The following is a 14,196-nucleotide window of genomic DNA, read 5'->3' on the forward strand; positions in this document are numbered from 1 at the left end:
GTCTTGTTGGTCTGGAGGCGTCAACAATTCGTAATGCAGAAAACAAGGCGTTTTCTTTGATTAGGCGGTACCATGTTCAAGGTTGGATAAGCTGGAACAGATGACCACATTGTAATTTTCTAAAAGTATATCGCTAGCAGTTAACGTGACGAAAAAGTATATTTTACAAACGCTTGAATACCAGCATGAACATTGAACGAAACGAGGGTATATATAATCCTGCGTGCTTATGTGCTTATTACCTCCATTACAAATGGAGGTATAGTTTTTGCTCTGTTTGTATGTTTGTGTGTGCGTGTCCGATGGAATATCCTAAGAACTTCTTGATGAATTGCGATGATATTCGGTACATAGGTAGGTGTTGTGACCTTAACGGTCAAGTTTAAGTTTAGGCCTCCTGGTGGCCGACCTCGGTACTGCAGCAGGACTTCCGTTTTCTGCATCTTTGGTCTCGGACATGCTGCGGTCTTGTTTTGACTGTTTCCTACCTACATTTAATATGTGCAACGATATCATCAACAGTAATAAGGTACACGACAGTATTACCTTGCAATCTATCGCACATTTTCACCTCCTAACTAATAGTTTACAAGTATGTGACTCCTGATGACGTCATCCCAACACCTGTGGGACCCAGGGCACCCCAGGTGAGACCTCCACATATTAAAAAGCCTTCCGGTTACCAGGTACTAGCGGAAGTCTTGACCCAATTCGTCGCTGGGATTCGCTAAGAAAACACGCCGAGCTTCCTCAAATAGGTATGCATCAATATCTGTCAAAATATATGAAGGAAAGGTATAAGAATAAATGATGTTTATCTAATGATGAGGATCTCATTTATCAATTACGTTTTATTTATTTGGGACTACAGTAAAGCCACTGTTGTAGAGTAAAGGGGGAGGGGGGTTAAGGTAACGGACAGTAACGCTCCTTTGTATAACCTTTCATAGAATCATACTATGGGTCGTAGTAGACCTAACCATTTTTAACCTCCTTGACCTAACTTCTGGTTTCGTTTGGCTTTTACAAGGAGGTTATGGGGAGACCATATAACCTCCTTTGCTTTTAGTCAACCACATTTTTAAAAGCCAAACGATTTGTACAGTTTTGAGAAGAACTTTGAAGTTTCCTTAATTTTTCGTGCCTTATTATCGCTATAACTTGTACATAAAAATAAATGTGTCCATTGGACATAAACATGTACTTATAATGTAACACCCCTCCCCCTTGTTGTATTAGTAATGCTTTGAAAAAGAAAACCGTTGCAATGTAAGGGAATGAACATGTGTTACCGCTTCTGTCTGCCTAGCTCGCACCTGTGTTAATATTGACACTGTTAATTGAGCTCGCTACTTTTGCGTGTGGCTATTTATCCACTGCGACTAAGCCTGAGCGTCGGTGGGCACAACCGTGCACTTGTTTCAGAATGTCTTCAACATAATCCCCAACAATATTGTGTTTTTTGTACGAATGATAAATCAAAACTTTGCGTAAATGACCCTAGAATATGCTACATACCTTTGATACATACTAAAACATGTACTCTAAGACTTGGGAAATGTAAATGCAAGTGTTTCTTCAAATTCTTATGCAATCTCGATATACTCCAAGCAGAAGAGGGGTTTCGGTTGGTTTTTGACGTGTTTTTATGCGTTTCTGTCGGGTTTGAAAAGGACAAAAAAAAATGATAAAGTGGAAAGTCCGACAAAAACGCCTAAGAACACGTAAAAAAACCCTCCAACCCTCCTCTGCTTGGAAAGCACACTCTTGATATGTTACGTATATACCATGAAGCTTCTAGCAGTCCATACATGGTAATGTATTATTCAACAGGTTCTTGTGAAGAAAGAGCGAAGTTTTGGCGTGTTTCTGGCAGATCGGTATTTAGTATTTTAACTGTGAGGTGCGACTGTTTCTAATGGGGGTTTCAGTGGGGTGAAGTTTGGTCGTGAAAGTTTGTGATCATCAAACTGTTAAAACCAACCCCCTCCACTTGAACGTACGTAAACAGTGCATTAGGTTAATTCTTTAGTTTGAACTCTATCAATATAACATTTTGCTTTGTTTGAAACTTACACTGAGGTATTTTTGAACGAATATTGAGTGATACACCTTGCATTTTATACCCAAGAAAAAACAACAACATTTCTCCGAATCGTGAAACTGTAACAGCTGAACTTCATTTGGTAATCAAGAATTTTGAATTTGAGTGAAAGACAGTTAAAGTTTCAAACTTTCAAATACGACATTGCCAAACAATCAAAAAAAGTATATGGAAAGTTCACCATGTAATCTTGCGAAATATTTGTCATAATTGCCAGGATATATCACACTTAAAGGAAGAACTGCCAAAATATTATTCTTTTATATAAAAAAAAGCAACAACAACATAGTATTCATCCTCAAATCAAGGAGTTTAGATACAGGTCAACCTCCTTGCTCAAATTCAAGATTTATTTTTGTTATTCCCAAATGAGACTCTATCGAATGGCAGAGCCGCCTTGTTGTACCAGACAATCAAAATGCGATATTGTGAGGAAAGAATCGTCGTCTATCTTGCGCAGGAAAGATGTTGATAAAAAGGGTCTGCAATCTTGTACTTCTTTTCCTTTCTTTGGTAATTTCCAAGTAGATTTATAGGTGGCAAGGCAGTGTCAAAAGGGCCAACCAGTATCAAAAGCCACCAATATTCGTATTGCTGTTAATATAAAGGCCACGAGGAGAGGAGGGGCAATGACACCGTTTTTGAAAAGAAATGCTCCTCCCTGTTTGAGTGATGTCAGATCTCCGGTGTTTTGATGCTGGTTGGCCCTGCCAGGCCACCGATATATAGATCTGCTTGGATACTGGTTGGCACTTTTGAAACTGCCTTGCCACCGACAGATCTGCTTGGAGATCGCTCGTTGCAATTGGAGACTATGTACTAAGCATTTTTATGTCCCGTGCGACTTCGTATGTTACCTCCAAGGTGAACATGTCATACGACGTGCGGGGCGATTCACACTCAGGAAAAAAGGCGTTGTCGTACGTCGTTGTCGTACGTCCCTGAGAAAATTTCCCCAGTGTGAATCGGGTCTATCTGGGCACCGCTAGCTACTCCCCATCTGTTGTTGGTAAACCAACCAGAGACCACGCTTGTTTGTCATCACCCGGGACCCGCCCGGGAGGTGCGAACGAGGTCAAACAAACGTCAATCATATACAAAGAAGTGTGCAAACGTCATCAAGGCCCCCGAACATCGGTCCATCGTTAGTCTGTAAGGTTATCCCAGGGCATCATCGTGAAAAACAACTTCTTTTATATACAGTCGATTAGCGAGGAAGCTGGGTACACGGAAGGCAGCGGGGGACTTAATTAGACACTGCTAATTGATTAAAACATGGACCATGTAGAAAGATGCTCCCTTGGGAAACTGGCCAGAGATGTCAATATCAAGTCATACGTCTCAAGAGAGTACATTTACACCTATTCATGGCAAAGACGTGTGGGTATGAAACGACTAGTAGAACAATGGAATGAAAGCAGGGACATGATAGAACAAAGGGATGAGCCGCCTCACACCTTGTAATAAATGCATGAACAAGTCCAACCCTTTGTGAACCACGCTCCACATGGAGTTGTGAAGTTGTGCCGACATATGTCGTACTGCGCGCCAGTTCGGGGGATATCAAAGGGACGAATTTGTCACGACATTTGCAAGACAGTGTGAGGAAGGATGGACCGCCACGAGCGGTGAGGACTTTTCCGTGAACTTATGACCCTTTGCAACAGTTTTATTACAGGGGATGGCGCTTGATAATTGAACATACATGCCCTATCATGGGCTAAGTACAGGCATGTAGATACAAAATACATGGTAGCATTCATATAATGACACTGACAGGATTTCTAATACTAATCTAAAACAATAGTTCTAAAACTTCTCTAATTCATAGGTTCAGTTTCTTCTAGTTGATTCCAAGGAGGTTAAAATAGGATTTTAACCTCCTTGTTGATTCTAAACAATAGCTATATTCATCGGTCGTATGTTCGTTCTGTTTTCTTTTTGTGTATGAATAAATTCATAATGCCAATGTCTAGGAGAGGGCGATCTTGCTAAATAAAGACCAAGAATAAGACCGCAACTGGACAACCACTTTTAGTATTCTGTTTTCTATTCGTGTATGGATGAATTCATCGTGCCAATGTATAGTAGAGAGCAATCTATCTAAATAAAAACAAAGAATAAGACCGCAACTTGACTTTTTAACCCTTGTATGAAGACTCGTAGCTTTGCAGCTAGCCTGGATACCAGACCCCCAATCTCTAAAATGTCTATGATCTATCTACCCACACGATATCTATCTACCCTACCCTCTACCAGGCTCCACAGGTCGCCGGAAAAATTATAGAAATTGGCCAAATAGACGGATAACATGCCAGAGACCGTGAATGGCATATTGGACCCTCTTTCCGTAGCCGGCTGCCTTAGCGTACTATTCACTCTATTGGGCCAATTTCTACTATTTTTCCAGCCATCCGCGGGGCCTAGTAGAGGCTACCCACACGTTAGATATTGCAGAGATTGGGCGTCTGGGCTCCAGGCTATGCACCTCCCAGGGTCTGATCTTGTATTTTTGCCCACATCTGGTATTGCACAAGTGGCCCACGCACCTAACCCCCCAGGTGTGAGCAATAAACTTTATCAATTTCTAAACGAACAAGGGTTAGTGTCAACCAGATTATCTCTTAATCTCTTGTATGTGCGATACAATTGTATGTCGCTGTCAACAGAAATCCCCCCGTGGCATTTCTCAAATTCCCCGGGGAAAACTTTGATCGCAGAGCGCCACTTGAAGCTCCGTGCCAACGGAATAACGCGAGTTACTTCAGAAATGTTCCCCCGAATTCGTGCCCCTTGTTTAGAAACAGTGCCGATATGTCTACTTGACCCGCTTCATTCTTGAAAGTCCAATTACTTTGAGTTGAAGTATCGGCAAACAAAGCCAGTATTTTGTACCCTATCGCGAAGTGTAAATATGAAGTAGGGGTCGGGTTAGCACTGCACCTGCGAGGCGAGCCGAGAGATCGCAAACATCGCGGCCGCAGAACCCACACAAACATGTCACAACCGTGGGACGTCTTTCTGTACCGAACAAACGCACAACATACGTCTTTATTAACCCTCATTTTAACGACAACAGGTAGAAAAGCTACGTTTACAAAAGGTAACAACACAGCCACTGATTGTCCTGTCGCAATTCTTGAAGTTTCTTGTCGCCAAGCTGATGCTAAAAATACAAAAGTGTCGGAAGTTTTTTTAATTCTTGGCACTTGGTTTAAAAGCAGGTTGTGTCACCTTTTATCTGAGGTGTCTCGCGTATTGGTGTGAATCGCCTCTTATGGAGTGGCTTAAAAGTTCAAATAGCCGGCAGGTGTTTTAACACGTGCCTTAAGTGCTGGCTTGGTATCTGTTTGTCTCCACAATTAAGGAAAATCCAGGTAAGTAACAGCTTGACGAGTTAGTCAGGCGAGCAGTGTAATTTACTACTTCCGATAATAAAGTGGTGCAAAATATCACCCAAACTGTACAACTATATACAAATAATGTAAGAAGTTAGGATACAAAATATCGATAAATAAGTGCTGCTCTTGGACTTTCTTTAAATACAAATGCAAAAATACTATTTCTGAATAAAATAATCTACAGTTCATAAAGAGTACGCAACAAAGCTAGCATGTGTTTTTTTCCAGACCACAGCTTTGGCAAAAGTATATACACGTAATACAATTTGTATGTCAGCATATCCACAACAAACTACCTGAGGAAGAACATAGCTCAAGGTTTTATATATGTACAAAGGCTGCAGTCAAAATGTCGTCTCTCTCTTGAGGCTTTGGCAAGATGTAGCAAGAGCATACACATTCTTTACAACTAAAATAAAGCTCATTTTGAATTTTACACAAATAGTCAATACTAGTGTCTTTTTCAGTCTTTTCGAGTTGCTCGTTTGTTTTAGAGCGAGGGCGGAGTCATGGGGCTCCAGTTGTTGGCGGTTATCCTTGTCTGTGGGGCGGGTGGGGTAGTGGAGTGCCCGTAGCCGCTGTCCGTGGAAGACACCTCGTGCGAGTCGTGGTATACCGGAGAGCTGGACGCCGTGGTCGGCACCGTGCAGGTGGGGATGGAATGGTAGGGCGCAGGCGCGGTGGTCCTCAGGAACTGGTGCGGCAGCCCCGTGCCCATGGTGCCGGACATGTGCGTCTGCGCATGCGTGGTGGGCGTCAGGTTGTTGTTGGAGACGGACCAGAGGTTGGGGTACTGCGCGTGCGTGGATGTGGTGGTGTGAGGCATGGCTGACATGGACAGCATGTTGTGGGTGGAGACCGGCAGGCCCGACCAGTTGTCGTGCGTCGGCATCATGGGAAGGCTGGCTGCCGTGTCGTGGCCGTAGTTAGCTAAAGGGGAAAGAACAACAACAACGAGAAAATTAGTTTAAAAATATAGATAAACAACCGTCTATTAGCAGATAAAGATCGAACCCTTATCAGACTGCAATTTTCAAGGCGGATACATGACGTCACACAGTACAAGACCACCAAGGGATTACAACAAGGGATGTCCCTCCTTTCCCACGAAACATCAAAGTTATTTCCAAAACCACAGAATTGTCAATCACAGAAACAAAACCAGCCTATCGCCTTGTATAAGGACCATCACTATTGGTTCCTCGTTAGCTAAAGGGCCGAGTCGGGAAAGACAAAAGACGGAATGATGGGAACGTGGCTAGACGTCTCCAGGCCTGAATGGTGTTCAGCCTCCTTTATGTACCTGGTAATTTGTTGTGTCTATATCGGACCAAATAACCGTTATTAAAGGACCCTTTCTGCTGACGTTTAGTACTTGAGTAGTGGCTCGTACCAAATTATGCTACTTCCTATCGGCTCCAAATATGTGGACACACCTTTCGTCAGGATAATTGGAAAAATAAAGGAAAATGCACAGCATTTTTGGAAGGTTTGCAAAAAGCCTGATTGTTGATAACACAATCGATGTGAATGGAATCCGGACAGTTCGATGTCCAGAAATTTGCATATCAACTTTTGCCTGGCCAAATACATGAACCTCAGCGTTTGATTATATACTATTACAACGTTTCCCCATTTAGTAACCTGTCCTACAAAACGTTTAACGCGGGTATTTTGTACTCAATAAAACTGAATAGGATACGTTGAAAAACAAAATGTCTTACAGACCAAATGTGCGTCAATGAAGGTTAGACATACAGGTAATAAGATACGCCAAATAGCAGTTACTCAAGCGACTGGATATGATTTTGGAAACGGTCACACGTTTCAAATAGCATCCACTGTCAGACCAACTGTAGTGTTGAGGAAGATCAGATAACGTCAAAGACAAGCCGAGGAAAGAGACCGCAACGTTTGTGAGACCGGCTCACATGCCAGAACTTCGTAAAACAAACTCACAGCCTTGTCATTATAGCTAAGAACGGTACTGCACTAAATCGATAGGAAGCTCGGCAAAATGCCTTTTGGTCGAGCGCTGGCGCCTTCAAACATTGTAAACTTGCCCAGTAAACACCCAACAACATGTTCTGAGAAGTGATGTACTTACTTGGAGGAGAGCTTCTCTGGTACGGGTGCGGGTAGGGCGCCGAGCGGTGGTTCCTCAGAGTACTGTATCTGTCACAGCCGTGGCTGGGAAGGCCGAGGGACGGGGCGAACTGGTGAGGGTTGGGCGGCGGGCAGATGGGACCCGTGCCGGGCAGGAACCAACCTCCCACTGGAGAGACAAAAAGTTTTCTCTGATTAAAACAGTGCGCTTCTTCGTGGACTGAATATGAAAATAAAGGCAAGGGGTGACATCCTGTTATATTTTGTGACGTTTTTTTTACAAAGACCAAGTCTTACCAAATAATTAGAAAGAAATCTGTAAGTATACACAAAAATATTTACTCGGGTATATTACTTGTACGTAGACAGCAGTTAAACACACTTACGTTGAGAATATTGTGGTTGATCTTGTAAGTCTTCCATGCCATCCTTCCCATCACTTCTGTCAAAAAGCATAAATAGTTAGATAACTGCAAAATAATGTTTATCATACATGAAGACATATATGTGTTATGCCAAGGAGCTTATCATTGTTACAAACTAAATGTCACTCTGCGCTCCTTCTCATTTAAATGTACACATCTTGTAACTTCCGTTACCGTTTGAAGACCTTTCTGACATTAAGATGTGCCACATATAAGGTGCCAAACTGTCGTTTTTAAAAGCCAGAAAAGTTTTAAGTCGTCATAAAAGCGACAGTTTAGCACCTCATATGTGGCAAATCCTAATGTCAGGAAAGTCTTACTTCAAACGGTAACGGAAGTTACAACATGTGTACATTTAAATGAGAAACTCATGTTTTAGTATATGTTGCAAATCCGAAAGGTTTCAATACGTTTACCTTTCTTTTGCGTCCAAGAAAGCCTTAGCGAAAGGGTTGTACTTGATCTTCAGAGCGGTGATCTGAGAAGAATTGAAGAAAACTGTGTCAGAAGTAAATACTAAGAAAGAAATAGCAAAATACTTTGTTCTATTCATGTACCTTTAACATCGCTTTGCATACATCATAAGTAGCATACACTTGTATGTATGTTTGAATAAGTAGTAACCGTTGTAGAAACGTTACATACAGTTTTACAGATTCCAAAATTAATGGCTTAATCAAAATCAGTAAAATCTAGTAAGAGTATTTTGAACTACTTATATCCCCATTCCACTAGTGTGGCGATCTCGCTGCGACCGAGAAATTTGACAAATCAGTTAATCACTCAAAGAATTTTTATAGATGAAAAACGAATCTTTTTAAGCTTTGCGTGTTTTGTTGTCTTTTTTTCATTCATACTTTTACATCTTGCATGATATGACAGTCATGAGTTTCAGAAATCCAGTTCTGAGCTCGCAGAGAGGCCACAGCACGATCTAGTGGAATAGGGTACTCTCCAAGCAGAGGTTGGTGGGGAAGATTGTGACCTTTTTATTATGTTCCCCGTGTTGTTGGCTCTTTCAATGGCACACCAGAGCGCCGACAGAAAACGGGGCACAGGATAAAAACGTCACAATCTTCCCCACCAACCTCTGCTTGGAGAGTAGGACGGGGTCCATAGTTCTATATGGATATAAAACTGAAACATTTAAACACAGGATGGCGACCTCACCTCTTCGTTCTGGTAGGCAGTAACTGCTATAAACTGAGTCTCCGGGAAGGCGTGTGTACTGACCATACGCTGGTTATCCGGCCCTCCAACCTTGATTATGTGCAGTCTGGGCTCGTACTTGTGTAGACTGTTCAACATGATCTGCTGGCAAACACACGACACACATCGGGTTAGAAAATTATATGATAAAAACTATAGTGTAAAGACAATTTTAAGGCTCATAAGGCGACTTGTTTGCTGAGGAAAGCAACCTGTTTACAGTTATATTTGTACTGAAAAAACGTGTGATCCAAAATTCACTGACATTTATAGATTTGCTCTAAATTTGCACGAAAAAAAAGATTTTGTGATCCAAAATTCACTGACATTTATAGATTTGTACTAAATTTGTTCTAAAAAAAACTTGTGATTTTGTGATACAGATTGTTTAAAGAAAGCAAACTGTTACTAGCTAGATTTGTACTAATTAACAAAACGTGTGATTCTGTGATTCACTAGCAGTTATAGATTTGATCTAGATTTGCACTAAAAGTAAAACTTGTGAATATGTGTTCCAAATTCATTAACATTTATAGATTTGTGCTAAAATTGTGCTAAAAAACTGTGATTTTGTGATCCAAAATTTACTGAAATTTATAGAATTTTAGTATACAGAACTCAAACAATGTATAACAATGCGTGATCTTTTTTAATCATTAAAAACTTTGAAAGATTCTTTAATACAATCCATCAAATGTTAATACTGCTCATAATAGTTTGTAATGTATTTTTTGTGTTGTGAGGAGAGTAGTATAGTTGTAGCACGGTGGTTATAATGAACATGCATGTCTCTAATGCGTCTACAATGGGTGTAATGAACTGTTCATGTTTAATCATGTGTAATGGCCCAGGCGAGGTAACAGGTAAGCTCTGACAGGTAACACAATTATGATAATAACATCAGAAAAACGTGTCGCCACGTGCCGAACACAATACCACACGTCACAACAAAATCCCCCACTAATTGGTACACAATGTCGTTGTGAGAGGTTGGGCGAAGTATAATCAAGGAGGTTAAAAATCCCTTTTAACCTCCTTAGTATGATTAGGTAAGCCGGTACGGAAAAACTTGGGGATAAACACTTAAAAACAGGGGATATACTATGTCAACGTGTAGACTAGACATTGAAGTGCAGTTGAAAGGATAGGATTATAATGGTTTTGCCTGTCCGCCACCGTTTTGTAGGATTTTGATAGGATCTGGAATTTTATCGAGTTGAAATTTTCGTCATTTTCAGGGCTTAAGTGTAAGTTTGAAAGCTAGACGCTGTCCGTCAAACTCTGGAAAAACGAGGTGCAGTTATATCTAATTACGAAGCAGTAGACTGTTGGATTGAAAGAAGAGAGTTCTGCTAGCTTACCTTAGCCTCTACCAGGCTCCACAGGTCGCTAGAAAAATAGTAGAAATTGGCCGAATAGACAGATAATGCACCAGAGAAGTTAGCTAGCCAGGGAGTACAGTTTGCCACCTAGGCTAGCTAACTTCTCTGGTGAATTATCTGTCTATTTGGCCAATTTCTACTATTGGCCACTTATTATACTATTTTCCTAGTGACCTGTGGAGCCTAGCAGAGTCTAAGGTAAGCTAGCACAATTCTCTATTTGGCCAATTTCTACTTATCTCCAAGCAGATCTCCACGGTGCCAAAATCGTACAAACTAGCCAGAGAAGCTCCAGTCAGCCAGGGAAGTTGTCAGGCACCGGTTGCTATAAAACTCCTTCTGCCAGTGGATACGGTCTTTGCAACCGTTGGGTCTGCTTGGAGACTAAATTTCTACTATCTTTCTAGCGATCTGAAGAGCCTGGTAGAGGCTAAGCTCACCTGTCCACCACCGTTGAGTTTGTTGGTGAGCTTGACCTTGCTGAAGGACACCGGTGATTTCATCCAGTGCGCGCCGAAGTTGGGCGAGTCCGGGTGGATGTAGACGCAGCTCGGCACGGACGGCTCGGGCTTGCCGCCGGGAACCCACTCGCCGTTGACGTACTTCCAGCGGTGGTTGTCGGCCGCCGTGAAGTCCAGCAGGAAGGAGTACATGGCGTTAGGGTCCAGTCCGGACACGTTCACTTTCAGGACAGGGAACATACGTCTGTAGAAGACAACGATCACATATTACTACTGTTATATAGAAAAAAACACGTCTTCTTTTCTATATATGTCAAGTTCTATATGTCAGTTTAAGATTCATGTGTATTGTGCTGTATATACTTCATGAATATGAGATTATGGCATAACACGAGAACGTTAAGTATTGTTGTGAACACCGACAAGTATTTGTGGTAGAAAATATCATACAGGTGTTGGGTATGACTCTCACTTCACACTAACGACCTATTGAGCCTCAAAACCTACAAAGAACAACAAGGAAAAACAACAAGGCGTCGAGAAGTAAAAAAAAATGAAGTAAACGGGATTGAAAATATGTACCTTCCGTTTTTAGTGACTATCATTTCGTTAGTCAAAGCGCTGAACTTGTCCCACAAGGGTTTTTCCTCCAGGGATATCTTCAGGTCTCGCTCGGTCGGGTCGCCCTTCTCGGACCCCGCCGAGATCTCACTCTCCACGGCGTTCAGGAGGTGGCTCACCGAGAACTGGTCCGGCGACGCCGCGGTGGGCTTCATCGTTTCCGCCGAAGTCATCCGTGGTGCTGGTACGGTCTCGACGCGAGGCGAACGTTCTCAAAAAAGTTTCAAAGTGTCGAGAAAACTCTCACGTTCTCACGAAGGAAAGACTGGGTGAAAGAATTAGCACTGCGGCGGTATTTATGCACGGTGTGTATGTATGGAGATAACGACGGGGAAGCACAGGTTCCCCTTTGTCACTAGCCGGCTGCTAATGTATGCGTAGGGATGCCCGCAGTGAGGCCGCTAACACAAACCGCGCCCCCTACCGGAAAACTGCAACTCCTGATTAATGAATGAAGACCTTTATTGTACATTTCTGCCACACTTGGCTAAGTACAGGTCACAACAAAAGATAATACAAGTACAGTTAGCGGATACAAAAGAATATGACTATCATTAAATAAATTCTACTTCTCCTCGCTTTTCGGTTATAGTAGATATAAAAGAACAGACGTGTTTTTCACTGGGAGGTTTGTCTAGTCGCATTAGAAATATGAATTTTTGAACAGTACTTAAATGTGTGAAGTAGGGAAATAGGTTTTCTACAAGTTCATACAGTTAATTTCTTTCTTTGGTATATAATACACATTCTACCACAAAATGACATTCGTCTTCTACTCTATTCAAAGTACAATGTTTACATAATCGTTGTTCTAGAGGAGTGTACAGCCAGTGTGACGAAAGCACGTACGCAATGTACATTAATTTGACTGTTAGTTTTTGACTGCTTATAGTTTCCTTGGTAAAGCGCTGAGTTATCCCTAAAATCGTACTTAAATATATCAAATAATACTAACACATCGCTTCATCCAGGGCAACCAAACAGTAGCCTCCTTCGCAGACTTCCTATGACAGCGGTGTATATATTGGGGGGGGGGGGGGGGGGGGGGGGACGACCGCTGTTCATATCGGTGAACAGCGGTCGTCCCTCGGCTACACAACTCCCTTGGCTACACAACTCCCTTTAGAGAACCTCCCCCCCCCCCCCAAATATATACGCCGCTGTCATAGGAAGTCTGCGAAGGAGGCTAACCAAACAGCACGAAAACCTCATTGATTGAAAACAGGCGAATACAAAAGTTTCCGTTTTTGGCGCCTCTCCCTTCTACTTCTAGCTCCCTCTCATCGCCGTTCCTGCAGTATGTATGGCATGTTATAACTTAAAAAACGTCACTATATGATTTTATATCACTTATTTCGTAGTAATTTGAATGTCTGAAGCTCGCTGAATAATTTCATTTTTTGGCGCCCTTTCCCTCTAGCTCCCTGTCATCACCGTCCCTTTTTCGGTTGTACGATGCCTTTGTCATGCATGTCCCTGTCATCCTGTCACTTTGTCGCCGCTAGTTGACGGCAAAGTGCCAGTCATCTGGACTTGGCCGTTCTCATTAGCCTGTCCTGCGGTGAATCGGACCCGGCTGTGAGAAACTTCGCACTTGTCATCCCCCTGACAAATCAAAGGAACACCACAGCTTCTCCCACCGCTTTTCCCGTCTCCACACTTCTGCTGACGTTACAAGTAGCCTCCAATCTTAACAGCTGTGTGTTCTTTAATAGTCTGTAAGAAAAACTACCAACATACATGATGATGCACTCTCACGGTCCTGTCATGCCGGCCTCCTTGTTTGTTTACAAACAGTTCTCAGGAAGCCGAGATATTGTCGCTATTGTGGTCTTTATTGCGCACAACAAAGCAACAATAAAATGTCAAGTGCCGGATAATCAGCTGAAGTAAAATTGTCCCGTTCCTGTGAAGTTTGCGGGTCCCACTTTTTAAATCCAGTCCGCACGCTTACCGTTGGAGCGTCAGTATATCTCAGTTGTGTGATATCTAGTTTTGATGTGATAAATTAAAGATGTCAATTGTTCTGAGAAGTTTCTCTTGGTTGTTTGGAGGTAGCCTGCTATCCAAACCTATTTGGAGGAATACCGTACTCTCCAAGCAGAGGTTGTTGTGGAAGATTGTACCTGGACTGAAAACGGGGCATATGATAAGGTCACTATACCATTTTCTCCAAAAACCTCTGCTTGGAGAGTAGAGTACCGCACAGTTTTACAGCTTACAGTTTTATGAGATATTGCTGTCCTCTTGAGCTTGCTCACAAATTACGAAGAGAACTCCACTTCTCACAGATGATACTATGAAACCAAGATTAAACCTCCTTGTACACACACAAACTTGACAAAGTAGGATAATCGCGACACCATAAGAATTTACTATAAGAATCTTTTATTGTCTTCTGTACAGTAGTAAGTCAGGCAATGGTGAATCGGTCCTGTGTTTGTATGCTCAGAGATCTATTTAGAAATGCGTCCCTACACAAGCGCC

At 42.2% G+C, this 14,196-nt stretch overlaps 1 protein-coding gene across 3 annotated transcripts; it reads right to left on the reverse strand.

The window, feature by feature from the left end:
• Window positions 1-5,122: 5,122 nt before the first annotated feature.
• LOC136436745 (T-box transcription factor T homolog 1) lies at window positions 5,123-12,151 on the reverse strand. Of its 3 annotated transcripts, none has more exons than XM_066430995.1 (7): window positions 11,671-12,151; window positions 11,068-11,332; window positions 9,207-9,350; window positions 8,453-8,514; window positions 7,998-8,050; window positions 7,613-7,780; window positions 5,123-6,435 (listed from the first exon to the last, which is right to left on the reverse strand). In XM_066430995.1, exons 1-7 carry the CDS (start codon window positions 11,880-11,882, stop codon window positions 5,996-5,998), a joined length of 1,344 nt encoding a protein of 447 aa, XP_066287092.1. In that variant the 5' UTR covers window positions 11,883-12,151; the 3' UTR covers window positions 5,123-5,995. The 3 variants fall into 3 exon arrangements, with proteins under 3 accessions (XP_066287092.1, XP_066287074.1, XP_066287082.1); XM_066430977.1 differs by having other exon boundaries at window positions 7,998-8,053; XM_066430985.1 differs by having other exon boundaries at window positions 7,998-8,053; window positions 9,207-9,347; window positions 11,671-12,078.
• Between the last annotated feature and the right edge of the window lie 2,045 nt (window positions 12,152-14,196).

The sequence above is a fragment of the Branchiostoma lanceolatum genome, chromosome 1 (assembly GCF_035083965.1).
Source record: "Branchiostoma lanceolatum isolate klBraLanc5 chromosome 1, klBraLanc5.hap2, whole genome shotgun sequence".
Classification (NCBI taxonomy): domain Eukaryota; kingdom Metazoa; phylum Chordata; class Leptocardii; order Amphioxiformes; family Branchiostomatidae; genus Branchiostoma; species Branchiostoma lanceolatum.

Bases quoted from the DNA above. Each gene is read 5' to 3' on its own strand.
- LOC136436745 (XM_066430977.1), bottom strand. From the start codon at position 11,882: ATGACTTCGGCGGAAACGATGAAGCCCACCGCGGCGTCGCCGGACCAG. The intron at 8,515-9,206 runs GTGAGGTCGCCA...AATTCTTCTCAG, and splicing joins CTGCCTACCAGAACGAAGAG to ATCACCGCTCTGAAGATCAA. The intron at 6,436-7,612 runs GTAAGTACATCA...TTTCCCCTTTAG, and splicing joins CCAGAGAAGCTCTCCTCCAA to CTAACTACGGCCACGACACG.